The sequence below is a fragment of the Callospermophilus lateralis genome, chromosome 6, assembly GCF_048772815.1.
Source record: "Callospermophilus lateralis isolate mCalLat2 chromosome 6, mCalLat2.hap1, whole genome shotgun sequence".
Classification (NCBI taxonomy): domain Eukaryota; kingdom Metazoa; phylum Chordata; class Mammalia; order Rodentia; family Sciuridae; genus Callospermophilus; species Callospermophilus lateralis.
In genome coordinates, this window is record NC_135310.1 from 117,905,556 (window position 1) to 117,921,146 (window position 15,591).

Consider the following 15,591-nt stretch of genomic DNA (forward strand, 5'->3'; position numbering starts at 1 on the left):
GTCAATCACCTTTTTGGATTGGCCCTCCCTCCTCATCTTTAAATTCTGCCTTTAACTTTGTTATTTATTTATTTATTTTTTTGTGGTGCTGAGGATTGAACCCAGGGCCTTATGCATGCGAGGCAAGCCCTCTATCAACTGAGCTGTATCCCCAGCCCTATTATTATTTTTTTAAATATTTTTTTTCTATTTGTTGATGGACCTTTATTTTATTTATTTATATGTAGGGCCAAGAATCAAACCCAGTGCCTCACACATGATAGGCAAGTGCTCTACCACTGAGCTACAACTCCAGCCCTACCTTTGTTATTTATTACTCTTCACTCATGGCAGGAAGGGGGAAGAAGGTGTGAAATAAAGGAAGTAGATTTCAGTCACACAGAGAGAAAGAAGCATTCTGATACAAGAAGTTATCAAATACCAGCTGTTTTGTGGTTTGGTAAGGAGGAAATAACTGAGAAAGAAAAAAAGAACATTAGGTTTCAAAACAAGATTCTCTATTGTATTAATACATTATACAGTTTTTTTTTTTTTTAATCAACCCAGGGGCATTTTACTATTGAACTATATTTCCTTTAATTATTTGTTTATTGGTACTAGGGATTGAACCCAGGAGTGCTTTACTCACAAGCTATATATTTATTCCTTTATTATTATTATTTCTTTGCATTACAATTTTTAATACATCTTTATACCACAATTTATTATGTCTCTGATTGTATATAAGGTATATTGACACCAAATTCACATGTTCATACATGTATTTTGTATAATGATGAGGATCTCCTTCCACCATCCATGCTATTCCCCTTCTCCCTCCCTTTTCCTCCCACCCCTATTCCCTATCTAGAGGTAATCTTCCTCCCTTGCTCTCCCTCCCAACCCCATTTTGATTCACCCCCCTTATATCAGAGAAGACATTCAGAATTTGTTTTTTTGGGATCGGCTAACTTCATTTAGCATAATCTTCTTTAATGCCATCCATTTCCCTGCAAATGCCATGATCTTATTTTTTATTGCTGAGTAATATTCCATTGTGTATAAATGTCACATTTTTTTATCCATTCATTCACTGAAGGACATCTAGGTTGGCTCCACAGTTTAGCTATTGTGAATTGTACTGCTATAAACATTGTTGTGCATACTTAGCCCTTTTTATTTTTATTTTTGAGATGGGGTGTTGTTAAGTTGTTGAGGCTGTCCTTGAATTTTGAATCTTTATGCCTTAGTCTCCCAAGTCACTGGAATTACAGGCATGCACTTCTGAGTGTTACCCTTTTTATTTCTTATTTTGTATAGAATTTCCAGAAAATCATTCAAATATTGTTTCATATGTCTTTTGTTGTTATTATTGTTTGTTTTAGACAAAAGAAGTTAGAAAAAGTGATGGAAGAGGAAGGCCTAAAAGATGAAGAGGTAATTAATACTGGAAAAATCTTCCTTGAAATCCAGCATGGAAAGTTGTTTCATGTCTCTCAAGTTAGTCTTGGTGCCCAGGGAGGAAGGGTTTGGGCTGAGTTACAAAGGAACTTGAGGATTGGCATGCTTCTGGATTTGGGTATTCATGAAGAGGGAGAAGTTAATTATTAGATACCCTGGAAAGGAAGACTTCTTTAGGCACCCTTGTGCCTAGATTAGAATTCCAAGAAAAAGGATGAAGTCAATGAGATCAAATTAAAATTTAGCAAGATACAGCATTCTTATGAGTTTAGTGAAAAGACTCTATGGAAATGAGGCAAATTACCTATCTCAAATTAGCCCTCTGCCCACTGCCTACAAATTCGGTAGGAGAAAATACAGTTATTAAAGGACTATGCAGAGTAACTCAATGGCAGTGGGAATGCCTTCAAAAATAGAAACAAATCACAGAACCCAAGATGGTTGTGAAAAATATGCAATATTTGTAAGAATAATAGAAAATTCAAGCACACAATAAACCATATGTAGCATTTATGCAAACCCAGAGGAGCTGGCACAGTGGCTCATGCTTATAATCTGAGCAACTCAGGAGGCTGAGGCAGGATTGAAAGTTGAAGGCCAGCCTCAGTGTGACTTAGTTGTGAGACCCTGTCTTAAAACTAAAAAGGGCAGGGGAGGTACTTGGGTAAAGTGCTCCCCGGGTTCCATCCTCAGAACTGCAAAACAACAACTATCACAAAACAAAATAAACAATAACAACAAAAATCCAGAGAAAAATAGAAAAACATAACTTTTATTATATATAAAAAAGGTTAAAAGAAAGCATTGTTTATTCTCCTCCATTAGAAATGTTAGAATAGTCATTGCTGAAGTAGATTAGTCAGAGCTTTCAGAGGAGGCAGCCATCTATTCATTGTGGCTTGCTTCTTGTGTCTGAAGGCCAGGGAAAGGACAAATGATCTCTTAAGGATCCTTTTATTGTTCTGTTATGTGAGATTGTCTAGTCTGGTGTGGCCCTGTTCTCAAGCGGAGCAAGACACACATATGACTTAGTTGTAGAGTTTCATAATTTGAACTCCTTATTTTTCCTCTTCTTTCTTAAACACTAGAAAAGACTCAGGAGATCAGCACATGCTCGGAAGGAGACTGAATTTCTTCGTTTGAAGAGAACAAGACTTGGATTGGAAGATTTTGAGTCCTTAAAAGTCATAGGCAGAGGAGCATTTGGTGAGGTAAAAACTATAGCTGCTTATAAAGTACCAAAAACCCCAAAGTAATTCCAAAGTTTCTAACATATCATTATTGAAATGAAATATGTGGGGTTGGTGGGTCAGGCATGCACGCCCATGTCCTACCTGCTCTGTCTAGCCTCTTTCTCTCATTCATCCCTTCTTCACTGACCCCGATCTCTATTCTTTTCTTTTTTGCCAGAGATAATGTTGCTTTTTTTAAAAAATATTTATTTATTTATTTTTAGTTCTCGGCAGACACAACAACTTTGTTTGTGTGTGGTGCTGAGGATCGAACCCGGGCTGCATGCATGCCAGGCGAGTGCGCTACCGCTTGAGCCACATCCCCAGCCCTAATGTTGCTATTTTAAATATTGATCAAGAGGGAGATTTGAAAGATAGAAGGAAAAAACACTCAGTGTTTTTCTCCTATAATTATGACAAAAACCCATTTTATAGATTAAAGTTAATACTCTGAGGAGGTATGTAAAGACTCAATGTCACAGCAGTTGAAAACCAGGACCAGAAATTGGGCCTAAGTCTGATCTTACGGCTTTTGTTTTTCCCAGTACCACACTACTTCTCCAGGAGCAGACTAGTAATATATCTCCACCCTTTTATTCATATATCTCTTAAAAGATATCCTTAAGATAGAGAATTTACAGAAAGGAGTTATATAGGTAGTGGTAGAGAACTAGAAGCATTTGCAACTTTGGACAACCTCCTTTTTTTTTTCTTTTTTTTTTTTTTTAATAATTTTACATAATAGTCCTGGGGATTGAACCCAGGGCTTCATGCTAGGCAGGTACTCAAGCATTGAATTATGTCCCCAGACCCTGGCCCAGATACTCTTTTATTCTTTCTTTCTTTTCTTTGCTTTCTTTTTTTTTTTTTTTTTTTTTTTTTGTGGTGGTGCTGGAGATTAGACTCAGGGCCTCACACATGTTAGGCAAGTGCTTTACTATTGAGCTACATTCCTAGCCCCTTTGCCCAGCTATGCTTATAAATGAATTCTGCTTGATCACCAGATCAAGCTGTAGGAGTTTGACTGAGCCCATGAAAGAACATTCTTATTAATGGGAAACACCCTAAGTGGGTGACTTGCTCATATAATAGTTAAATTAGCTTTGTATAGAAGGAGTAGCATATTATTAAAAACCAGTACTCAGGGGACATGTAATATTTCAAAGGCATGAGTGAAATATAGAATTGATCCCTTAGTATTCAGAATCACTTTTGAGACCCCTTGAGAGAGGGAAAAAAAAATCTTAGAATGGTTTTCTGCTCAGGGAGAAAGGGACATGGGACTCAGGAAAAACTTGAAGCAAGGGACAGAGAACTTTGTTTTGGGAGAGAAGGGGAGGATATGCAGTAACATGCCAAGAAGTTTTTCTTTTGTTTTGTAGACTATTAATTGTCTTTTCATCATAAAATTATCTGTTCTCTTTTAAAACCTTGGAAAATATAAAAGAGAAAAAAAAAAACTGCATGAAATTTTAACATTTTACTTCCAGACATTTTTCCTGTGTGAGTTTTTACTTTTATTTGTAAATGTTGTTATAATCATTTGCTTAGGTTTTCAGATGTGATGAGATAACATGCCAGGGATTTAACTCATCCTTAAGTTTGGAATTGAGAAGGTTTTAAATTAGATTGGTTTGCTCAACTGGGGAGCCAAAGCTGTTCAAATATAGAGATGTTTGAGAATGTTACCAACAGTGACATTACTACTAAGTTTTGAGATGCTGAAAGCATTTTCTTCTGCTTCTTTAACTACTACTTGCTTATTTCAAATTATGATACTGTTTCAATTTAACTTTTTGGGCCCTACTAAAACCCAAAACAAACAAACAAACAAAACATCCTTGTCTTTGTCATAACACATGAAAGCATGAACTTGGTAGCATGGACTTTTGACTTGGCATTTCTTTTGACTTTTTAAGGTGCGGCTTGTTCAGAAGAAAGATACAGGGCATGTATATGCAATGAAAATCCTCCGTAAAGCAGATATGCTTGAAAAAGAGCAGGTAAAGCATAGTTGGAACAGTGCTTTTGGTTATCCTCTGAATTTTTGTCTCTAAACTATTTTCTTAGTTGCAATGTATATTTTATTATAGTTTTCTTTAGCTCTGTTACGTACAACTATACATAGGATAACTACTTTTTTACCCTTACAAAGAAGTAGTTACATATTTAAAATTGCAAATCATGCCTATGGGTAGTCATTTTAATGTTGAAAACCTGTTACAGAAGCAGCTGTTGTATGAGTCTCCCACTTGATTGGGAGATAATCTTGTCATGAGAACCTTTTTGAGGTCATGCTTGGTGCGGTATGCTTATCAAATGCTGAGAAATAGGAAGTGTTTTTACACTTTGGAACTGAGGACTAGAAGAGCTTAGAATTGACATTGTATGGTGTATCTCAATGTGCTTCATTCTGTAAGTTCATTCATTCCCACTTAAACAAAAGTTAGGTCTTTTAGATAGCTCATCATTACCTGAGAGAGACTGGTCTTCCAAAATCTGAATAAATTTGTAAAAATATAATGCAAATGGAAGAGCAGTGCAATTTTTTTCTTTAATGATTAAGAACACTTCTTAAGGACTGGGGATGTAGCTCAGTGGTAGAGTGTTTACTTAAGATGACTGAGGCCCTAGCATGTCAGCCCCCCAAAAACTTCAGTGCTTTCTAAAACCTGAATCCACTTTGCAAATAGGTCTATGAGATACATAAATTCTGTATGCAACATAAGTGAGGTACAAATATTGAAAGGTATATTTTAAAAAAGTGAGACAGACTTTTTGTAAATCTAGTTTAGTTAGCTGCTTTCTTAAGAATGGATTGTTGTGAGTGATTCCTCAACTGTCCTGTAAAAGGTCCAGTGTTATAGGATCCAATGGCAGGGAGAGCTTCTCTATAGAGCCCATGGTTCAGGATGGAGGTGGGCCCTACATCCAGTCCTGTCTACCTCTTGAGAGGTAGTATAATGATGGAGTCTTCTCTGCCTTCATTCAAGTGCCACCTCCAAAATTTGGAAGTTTTATTTTCTCTTTAATTTTCATGTGTTACCCAGAAGCTTTAGACTCCTAGGAATTTTGGAGTTTCAGATTCTCAGGCAATAAATCTTCAGATGCTGTATTTTAAGCTAACATGAATCTTATGCAAAAGGCAGTGTAAGCCAGGCACAGTGGCACATGCCTGTAATCCCAGGTTAAGATGGGAGGATCACAAGTTTCAGACTGACCTTGCCAACTTGGCCAGACTCTATCTCAAAAAAATAAAAAGGGTTAGAGTAGAGCTTAATAGTAGAATAGAGAATGCTCCTGGGATCAACCCCCAATACTGAAAATAAATAAATAAATAAATAAATAAATAATGCAGTATAACCCTGTTTATGTATTATCTAGAAATTAGTGTATGAGTGCATAGGTATTGAAAGTATGCCAGTTAATCTTGAGAAGGAAAATATAACATTTCTATTATTGACTAGTCATTATTATTTGCATTTCATGAGTAAGGTTTATTTTTATAAGACATGCTTTCTATAGTTTTAATGAAGGCTTAAAACTTATCAAATAATTAACAGAAGAAAATTGTAAAGTATAGTAATAATTTTATGACTTTCAGAGTTATTAATTCCACATAGCATGTGCCATGTGCTCAACATGGTATCTAATGATCCAAACCTTTTGTGAAATGTCCTACCTTTTAAAAAATGAATTCCTTAGATTTTTCTCAGTGAAAATAAAAGACATATCTAATTAGAATTGGGATTTTAAACATTGCATTAATTTATGCATTAAATGGAACATTAACTTAATTGTTTAGCTCACCTTAAGTGATGGACCAGTTACCTTGATTTGATCTTGGTATAATCCAGTTAAAGTCTATGACCACAGACTCTATGTGGGTCTAACATCTTGAAGGAGCACAGGTGAAAGTTAGTTGCCCAGTGCAAATCCATTATCATTTTTGAGTAAAACTGACAAAGTTTAGATTCAAAACCTAACTTTTTATATTTGCAGGTGCCTATCCAGAGGAAAATTTATTTATTTTTTTTGGTGACTTTATTGAACTGAGATGAATTAAGAGAGTTCAGCTTGTTATTTTGCTCTATAAGATGGAAATTTATTCTACTTGGAAAAATTTTAAAGAATAAGACATTAGTATTTAGTTGGTGTCAGATGTTTCTAGAGCAAAGAAAAACCTTTGCTGTGATTCCAATGTACTGTTACGAGAGAACAAAGCCTAGTTTCATCTCTGCTTTCTTAGTGCCCCAGGTAGCAGTTTGCACCCCACCCTATTAAATATTTACAGAATGGAGGAAAGAGAACTTTTTGGCGCTTCCCTTCTTCTCCGCTATTCAACTGATTCTACTTCTAGATCTCGAGACTCCTGGCTATCATTTCAGCCTCAGGAGAGAATGGCAAGGTGTGCTTGCAATGACTAGCTCTCCCCTTAACAAACAGGAAATGCCGAAGTCACCATTTTGACTTCCGAGGTGAGTGTAGTAATGGTAGTGCCCCCCTTTTCTCTGCTCCCTGCAGTAGATAGGGGCCTTAAAGGAAACAGGCACATGAAGGCCACTTTGTATAGTTTTTAATGTCTGAATGGGGCCATAGCTGTGGTTGCAGGGCTGCAGGTCAGCAAGCAGCATTAGTTTCCCAAAAGCTTTATTTTTATAGTAAGGTTGAATAAGTGCAGATGCTTTATTTGATTATTCCTTATCACCCTTATTGTACATTTTTTTCACCCCATACCATAAATACAGAAGTAAAAATGTAAAAATTGAAACTGTTGTTCCCCAAAGACCAATTTTAGTAGAGACTGAAAACTCAAATATGTAAATAAAATGCCTCCAGGGCCCTGAGAATTATCTTGGAAAAATAAAGCAGGTTAAATGTAAATTTATGTAAGATAGAACGGAGACTGGGCTGTGTTCAAATGGAAGAGTACCTGGTCTTGTTGAAGACACCTCAGTAAAACAAGTGTGTAAAGCACTGTATTAATCAAAACAAAATCATTGGGCTGATTTGTCAACAAAAGTGTCAGTTTATGAATCTTGGTGCATCTTTTACTTTGGAACATAAAAACTCAGGACTAGTAACAAGCTAGGCGCAGCAGCTCAGGAAGCCGAGGTAGGAGGATGGCAAGTTCAGAACCAGCCTCAGCAACTTAGCAAGACCCTGTCTCAAAAAATAGAAAATAGAAAGGGCTGAGGATGTGGCTCAGTGGTTAAGCATCCCTGAGTTCAATTCCTGTTACCAAAAAAAAAAAAAAAGAGAGAGATAGACTTATAGCATAGATTAAGACACAAATCTCTATTAAAGATCTGGATTGTACACAAATAAAACTTTTAGACTTGATAAAACCCAACTTTGGGTCTTGTGACATTTTTAAGGAGAGGAGACTAAGGCAGAAGAATTTCACGCTTGAAGCCCGCAGCCTCCACAGCATAGCAAGATCTTGCACAACAACAACAACAATAAAAAAAAAAAAAAAAAAAAAGGGAAGGATGGGATTTCATAATAGGTAGCAATGTTTTGCTATTATATATTTAAAGTCAATATGACAAATTTCATATTATAAAACATTATTTTAGCAAAATAATTCTACCAATTCTCTCTAACTTTTTGCAACCTGCTCTCAGCTAGATATTTTAGTAAAAGAAAACTGGAAATGTCATTAATTTTAATTCATAACTTTTCTTAGTTGGTCCCTCTCTCTCTTTTTTCTTTCAGTACTGGAAATTAAATGCAGGGGCACCCTACCATTGAGCTTTTATTTTTTACCCAGCCCTTTTAATTTTTTTATTTTGAGACAGGGTCTCACTAAGTGGCCCAGGCTAACCTCAAACTTGCCTTCTTCCTGTCTTAGCCTCCAGAGAAGCTGGGATTACAGGTGTGTGCCACCATGCCCAGCAGATGTTCTTATGTTTTAATGTAGTTAAGAATTAACTGAGCACATATTCTTTGCACCACAGTAAACTAAATGCTGTGGTATCATAGTATTCTTGAATTGTCACTGTCATTTTAGATATTATTGCAGACCTGAGGGAGGACTTGTTTGGAGAGTCTCACTTTAGGGACTAATTTTTTTCATAAGGGATTTTTAGGACAAAAATATGGGGACTGGGGCTGTAGCTCAGTGGTAAAGCACTTGCCTTACATGTGAGAAGCACTGGGTTGGATCCTCAGCACCACATAAAATTAAATAAAGACATTGTGTGTCCATCTACAACTAAAAAAAAAAAATTAAAAAAGAAAACAAAAATATGTGCAAAAGAGTGGTAATTTTAACTAATCAGAGGTTTAATTTATAGCATGTTAAAGTCGCCATTTGTATTGTAGCCATTCATTTTGCCTTTTTTTAAAAAGACTTTCATCACTCAGGTTTTCATCACCAAATATTTTCAAATCAAATGTCAATTTTGAGTTAGTAGGTTTGCGTAAATAGATCTTTTACATCATCACAATTAAATACTCAAAACAGTATTTAAATTGTTTTAAGCAAATATGCAGTCTAATAAAGCAGAGCAAGGCTTGTCATTAATCAAATGCGTATACCTCCAGGTTGGCCACATTCGTGCGGAGCGTGACATTCTAGTGGAGGCAGACAGTTTGTGGGTTGTGAAAATGTTCTATAGTTTTCAGGATAAGCTAAACCTCTACCTAATCATGGAGTTCCTGCCTGGAGGTAATTACTTAACGATGAAAGGTCATTTTTCCTTTTTGTTCTGTGGTTTCTCTTTCTCACATCAACAATTAACCCTCCTTTCTACTTTTAATTGTGCTCACAAAGTTCTTTCTGTATCTTCTTTTAGGTCTATAAAGGAGGTCAATAGCCTGTCTTGTGCTGGGGTGCCTTTCTATAATCTTAGTAACCTTTTCATTCATTCTCATGATTTCAGATGGACAGTTCTTTCTTTTCCCTTTTCCTTTAAATATGTGTAGGAATAAATTAGGCAGCTCTGCTTTCTTTCCTCCTGTCAATGGGAATCATGTGTAAGGTATTCAAGTGACAAAATTGAAGCTATAATATTCTTTGCTTCAACTTTTTTGATTTCATTTTCTATTACTTATTAATAAGGAGTAACTTTCTCATTGCCTATATTAGTAGCCAGAATTAATTCCTCATTTTGGAGATTTCCAGTTTTACATATCTCTGCATGTGCCCCTCCTAAGACTGCTCAAAGTAAACTCAGAACAGAACATACCATCTGTTTTGGGGAACACAGTCTGTTTCTCAGTGAGCAGATGAATTCTGAGCTAACTCTGGTGGAGGAAAAACAAAAGATAACTGTTTCCTTTTTGGTTCTTGGCAAAGCAAACATAATTGTGGCATGATAATGATCTTGTGACAACCCTTAGTTTAGATACAGGGTTACCAATACTTTTTATTAACAATTGATCAAGATTAGAAAAGAGTTTTTCTGGCAGAATGAGGAGAAACTTTTTAATATTTACATGCTAGTATTTAAATAGAACTACAATACAGCTTGGTCACCAGCTCCTTGATGTGTGTCTCCTCAGACCTTATCTGCACCATCTTCTGTAGCTTCTCATACCTCCTGGTCCCTGCCCTTTGCACTTGGTGGAGCTGGCCTACAAAGCCTTAGATCATCTAGAGTGAGCTCTCTGGTCACCTGGGCAGGCTCACACAGGTGCTGTGTGAAGCTGTTGGCTGCTGTCTTGTGCCACAAGTGGAGGCCGCTTAATGTTGGTCTGCATGCACTTCCCTGGTCTTTGGTGTGCCTCCTGATTGAACGTTACCAGGAGTAATTAGGAATGCATTTTTCAAGTCTTGGACCAAAAAGAAGATGTAATTTTTGCCTGAGTGAAAAATGTCTACTTTTCTCCCAAGAATACAAAGAATAAAATTATGAATGAAATGAAATTTAAAAAGCAGCATGATGCTGTATTAAAACAAAGGCTTCTTTCTCTTTTCCTTGTTTTCTAACATTACATGGTTTTATATGAGGTTTAAACTGAATCTTTCTTATTCTTTTATCTTTAAACTACTTATGCATATTTTCTTTGCTTTTGTCTAACTGTTGAGTTTTAGGATCTGAATCTTTTTTCTGCTATTTTATGTTGCTTGTATTAAGCAGAAATAATTAAATATTGACTTTGCAGAAAACTAAAGAGGTTGCTAAAATTGATATTGTTTTAAAAGTGATGGAAAGGATATTGGTATACATTTGTTGTACCTGTATAACAAGACACTAGGGAAAAAAAAACACTGATCTTGAGAGGTGTTCAGTGTGCACTTCTGTGAGGCAGTTATTATGCATTCCAGTCTACAACATTTTCAGCTTTTGTTGACTGATGCTTGGCTGTAGAAGTCCTGCCTTTTTTATTGGTTTATCTTCCAGTGTTTTGTGACTAGAAGATGGAAAGCTTGTTTTTAGCCTTCCAGATATTTACATTTTTGTTTGACATTTCAGTTTCTCTAACAATAGCAGCGCAACCTATGTGAAGTGCCATTTGCTTTAGAGGCAGAGAAGTTTTCAGGTATTTGTGCAAAATAAAAGCAAAGTAGTTTTCCCGTTAGTCCAAATAATTATCCTAAGCAAATATGCTTTTTTAAAAAAATGTTAAGTTTAGGAGAAATTTTCTTTCTTCTCAAAAGCAAAATGCAAATCACAGCAAAGTGGTCAGTATCCCATAGCTTAATTATGAAAATGTTTTGCTTTCTATGGCTGTGATTTATTTATTTATTTCCCTTGAAATATTATCAGCTATTACTTGTCTTCCCTTCACAGCCATATTGGCAGTGTGGGTCATTCTCTGGTGCACAGCAGGGTTCTGTTTATGTGCCTTATGTTGGCAGATAGAGAATAGATATTTGAAAATCAATACTTACTTATGTGTTGCTTGTGTGTGTGTCTGTGTGTCTCTGTCTGTGTGTGGATGTGTGGTGGTGGCTTTGTATTTTTCCACCTCCAGGGGACATGATGACTTTGTTGATGAAAAAAGACACTCTGACTGAAGAAGAAACTCAGTTTTATATAGCAGAAACAGTATTAGCCATAGACTCTATTCACCAACTTGGATTCATCCATAGAGACATCAAACCAGACAACCTTCTCTTGGACAGCAAGGTATGTGTTGGGGTATCAGCAGGCGGTGTGAGCTGCTCTGAGTGGCCTTTGCCATAACACCTGCACACCTGTGACATAGGGGCCATGTGATTGACCTTGTATGTTTTTCTTCTCTCTTTTGTTTTTTTTGATAGCTGTTTGCTGTTACTTCTACTCTCTGAAAGGCTCATGATTCTGCAGTTTGATTGAACATTCCTCTTAAAAGACATCCTTGAAAATGCTCAAGAATAAAATTAATTTAGAGGGTTAATTTGCAATAAAGTCAAAGATAGTAATTTTCTCTTAGCATATAATTAACTATGCTGATAATACACTACCTATCCAAACCTCTGTGTTGGGCAACTTCATCAGTTAATGAGGAACCAGGCCAAGAACCAGGAAGTAAGGCAGCAACAAAAAACCTGGCAAAAGTGCAGGTTTTTAATTATATCCCCTGCTCAGCTTCTGTTGTACTGGCCTGTTTATATTTATTTTGAGATAAATATAAATATGCAAATAAGCATAGTTGCTTAGTTTCTAAACTCACAGTAAATTAGAAGAGACTCTATACTGCTAACTGAATTTTAGATAAGCTTAGCAAATCTCTCTTTTTTAAAATGTATTCTCTCTCTCTCTCTCTCTCTCTCTATATATATATATATATATATATATATATATATATATAATTTTTTTTTTAGTTGTAGGTGGACACAATACCTTTATTCTATTTTTATGTGGTGCTGAGGATCGAACCCAGTGCTTCACACATAGTAGGCAAGTTCTCTATCCCTGAGCTACAATCCCAGCCCAACCTTAGCAAATCTCTTATTATCTGACCTCACTGTTTTCATCTAGATAGTGAACATACTGATCTAGAGAAGCTCTAAAGTCTCTTTAGCTCTAAAATTTTAGAATGTTGTTTTATATTATGCAGAATTTTTATCTTAATTGAATTTTTCTTCTAAGTATAAAAGTAAATTTTATGCCTAGTGTATTTTTCTTCCTTGCTGTCTTTTTATATTTTTTTTTTGCCTTTGAAAGTCCTGAAGATTTCTATCTTTCTTTGAAACCCTTTGTTTTTCTGTTTTAAGAGATCAAGAGACTTGTCAAATAATTTCTTCTGGTTAGGAGTTTTTTTCTTCATTATGAAAATAATCATATAAATGAAAGGTTACCACTGTTTTAATAGCTTTGATATCTTTCTCTTTGTGTCAGTAACTTATATAAAGTTAGCATTCATGTAAATAGCTTAGAATTCTGCTTTTAAAATATTAATGCTATGGAGATATTTTCCTATGCCATTAAGCCATTAAGTTGAGATATCCACACACACACGCAGATGCGCACACACACACACACACACACACACACACACATATATATTTTTTTAGTTGTCAATGGACCTTTATTTTATTTATTTATATGTGGTGCTGAGAATCGAACCCACATGCTAGGCAAGTGTACTACCACTGAACTACAACCCCAACCCCAGATACATACATGCATAAATGTATATGTGAATAAATGAATAAAATAAAAGTCTGTTAACATCTACATATATGTTGATGGACCTTTATTTTATTCATTTATATTTATATGTGTGGTACTGGGAATTGAACCCAGTGCCTCACAGATGGTAGGCAAGCGCTCTACACTGAGCCATAGCCCAGCCCCCCAAGATATATATATATATATATATATATTTTTTTTTTTTTTTCTTCCTAAGATATATTTTTAATAAAGCACTGGCATACCTCGTGTGGTTTTGAGTTCACATGTCCTGGTCCTGTACTGCAGGCACATTAGTGCTTAGTCCACAGTCATGTCCAGCAAACATGTTGAAGGCCAAGAACTTGGGGACTTCATTTAGCTGAAGAGAAGTGGGGGATTCTGGAAGGTGTTGATTTGTCCCCTATTATGCTAGCTCAGACTTGTCATAAAATGTTCTCATAAGCAAGTTCATTTATGTGTTCAGCTACATTGATTATAGGAGTGAAAATGAAGAAGTCCTGAGTTTCTGCTGTGTGCCCACAATAGCTATAGCATTTTCTAAAAGTCTGAGCTTGAATAGCATTTGCTCCATGTACTGATCTTTTTGTTAGACATCTTTTTTCTTAGAGGTGTCCAGGCAAAACATGTAATTTAGAGAACTGCAAATTAAACTGTGTTCTTGGCTTGTAGAACAAGTTATTTGCAGATCTGTTAAAAGAAATACCAAGTTAGCAAGCTCAAAGCTGTCCTTGTTTGGCAGTTCATCTTGTTATACACACACACACACACACACACACACACACACACGTGCTCACATACACATACACACGGAGTTCCCTTTAAAATAAAACAATTAAACCTAATCAATCTGAGCAGGACTCCTGTGGCTTTGTCCTCTGAGAAATTTTTATGTTAAAGCCTGAGAATGTCCTCAAAGAAGGTGGTATCATGGAAATACCACAGACATTAAAGTCATTGGGGCTCAAACCTTGGCCATACCATTTCTGATTTTGTGACCTTGAGTAGGGACCTGAGCATTTTTTTTTTTTTACTGTGTTTGGTTTCACCTCCCCATTTATTTATTTAAAATTTTAAAAGGTTGCCTGATGGTGCATATCTGTAATCCCAGCTACAAAGGAGGCTAAGGCAAGAAGATTGCAAGTTCAAGGCCAGCCTGGGTAATTTAGTGAGACCCTGTTTGAAAATAAAAAATAAAAAGGACTGGGGATATAGATCAGTGGTAGAGTGCTTGAGTAGAGTGCTCTGAGTTCACTCCCCAGTAAAGGGAGAAGAGAAATTCACCACCTCAGGAATACCTGCTTTTTCCTTAGGGCTAATGGTGTGCCAGGTGTTGTGTTTTGAGCCTTATGTACATCACTTCTCATTTCTGCCAGAAAGATATCATTATCCCATTTTTCAGATGAGATAAGGGGTGTTGGGAGAGGTAGAGTAATCCTGGTCTGGCAGGAAAGAGCACCAGCTAATTTTTGGTTTTGGTTTTGCTGTTGTACAAGCAAGCTATGTAATGACTGAGTCAGTGAGAGTTATGAATGAGACAACACAATTAAAGCACTGATCATGGTGTTTGACTCATAGGAGTATGAGTTTCCTTGATAAGCATTATCAGAAGTCAGAGGCTTCTGATTAGAATATGGTATGGCTGGGTTGGGGTTGTGGCTCAGTGGTAGAGTGCTTGCCCAGCATGTGTGAGGCACTGGGTTCAAACCTCAGCACCACATAAAAATAAATAAATAAAATAAAGGTATTGTGTCCATCTACAATTAAAAAAATTATTTAAAAAAAAGAATATGGACTGGGGATGTGGCTCAAGCAGTAGCACGCTCGCCTGGCATGCGCGGGGTGCTGGGTTTGATCCTCAGCACCACATAAAAATAAAGATGTTGTGTCCACTGAAAACTAAAAAAAAAAAAAAAATTAAATAAATACTAAAAAATTCTCTCTCTCTCTTTAAAAAAATATGGTATGGCAACATTTATTAAGAACTGTTCAATAATATTTATTCCCTTTATCTTTTAAGTAATTTACTTCTTAGAATTTGTCCCAGTGAAATAATTCAAGAGGAGAAAAATCTGTATGAACAAATATTTGTTTATTTACTCATTTAACCAACTGTTTTGTTAAGGTTGTGCTCTGTGTTATGTATGGTTAGGGCTGGGGATACAGAACCCTCTATCATAGGGTACTTAAAATCCATATTACCTGAGAGCTAAGAATTGGGATGGTTAAGTATTAGGATGGCTAGGTAATAATTAGGCACTGTGCCAATTGACATTAGACATTAGTAATAGCCACTGTGTTCATTAAAGAAGTAGTAAAAATGTTTCCAGATGCTATGGAGGGTTCAACTG

The 15,591-nt window shown here is 36.0% G+C and overlaps 1 protein-coding gene across 4 annotated transcripts in view; it reads left to right on the forward strand.

Annotated features, from left to right (window-relative positions):
• Stk38 (serine/threonine kinase 38) overlaps window positions 1–15,591 on the forward strand; it is a 46,593-nt gene that overhangs the window by 16,605 nt on the left and 14,397 nt on the right. For all 4 annotated transcript variants that reach the window (XM_076858815.1, XM_076858816.1, XM_076858817.1 and 1 more), the window contains 5 exons: window positions 1,365–1,416; window positions 2,529–2,651; window positions 4,592–4,675; window positions 9,222–9,345; window positions 11,598–11,752. In XM_076858815.1, the coding sequence (XP_076714930.1) occupies window positions 1,365–1,416; window positions 2,529–2,651; window positions 4,592–4,675; window positions 9,222–9,345; window positions 11,598–11,752 (538 nt within the window). The remainder of the gene's footprint in view (window positions 1–1,364; window positions 1,417–2,528; window positions 2,652–4,591; window positions 4,676–9,221; window positions 9,346–11,597; window positions 11,753–15,591) is intronic.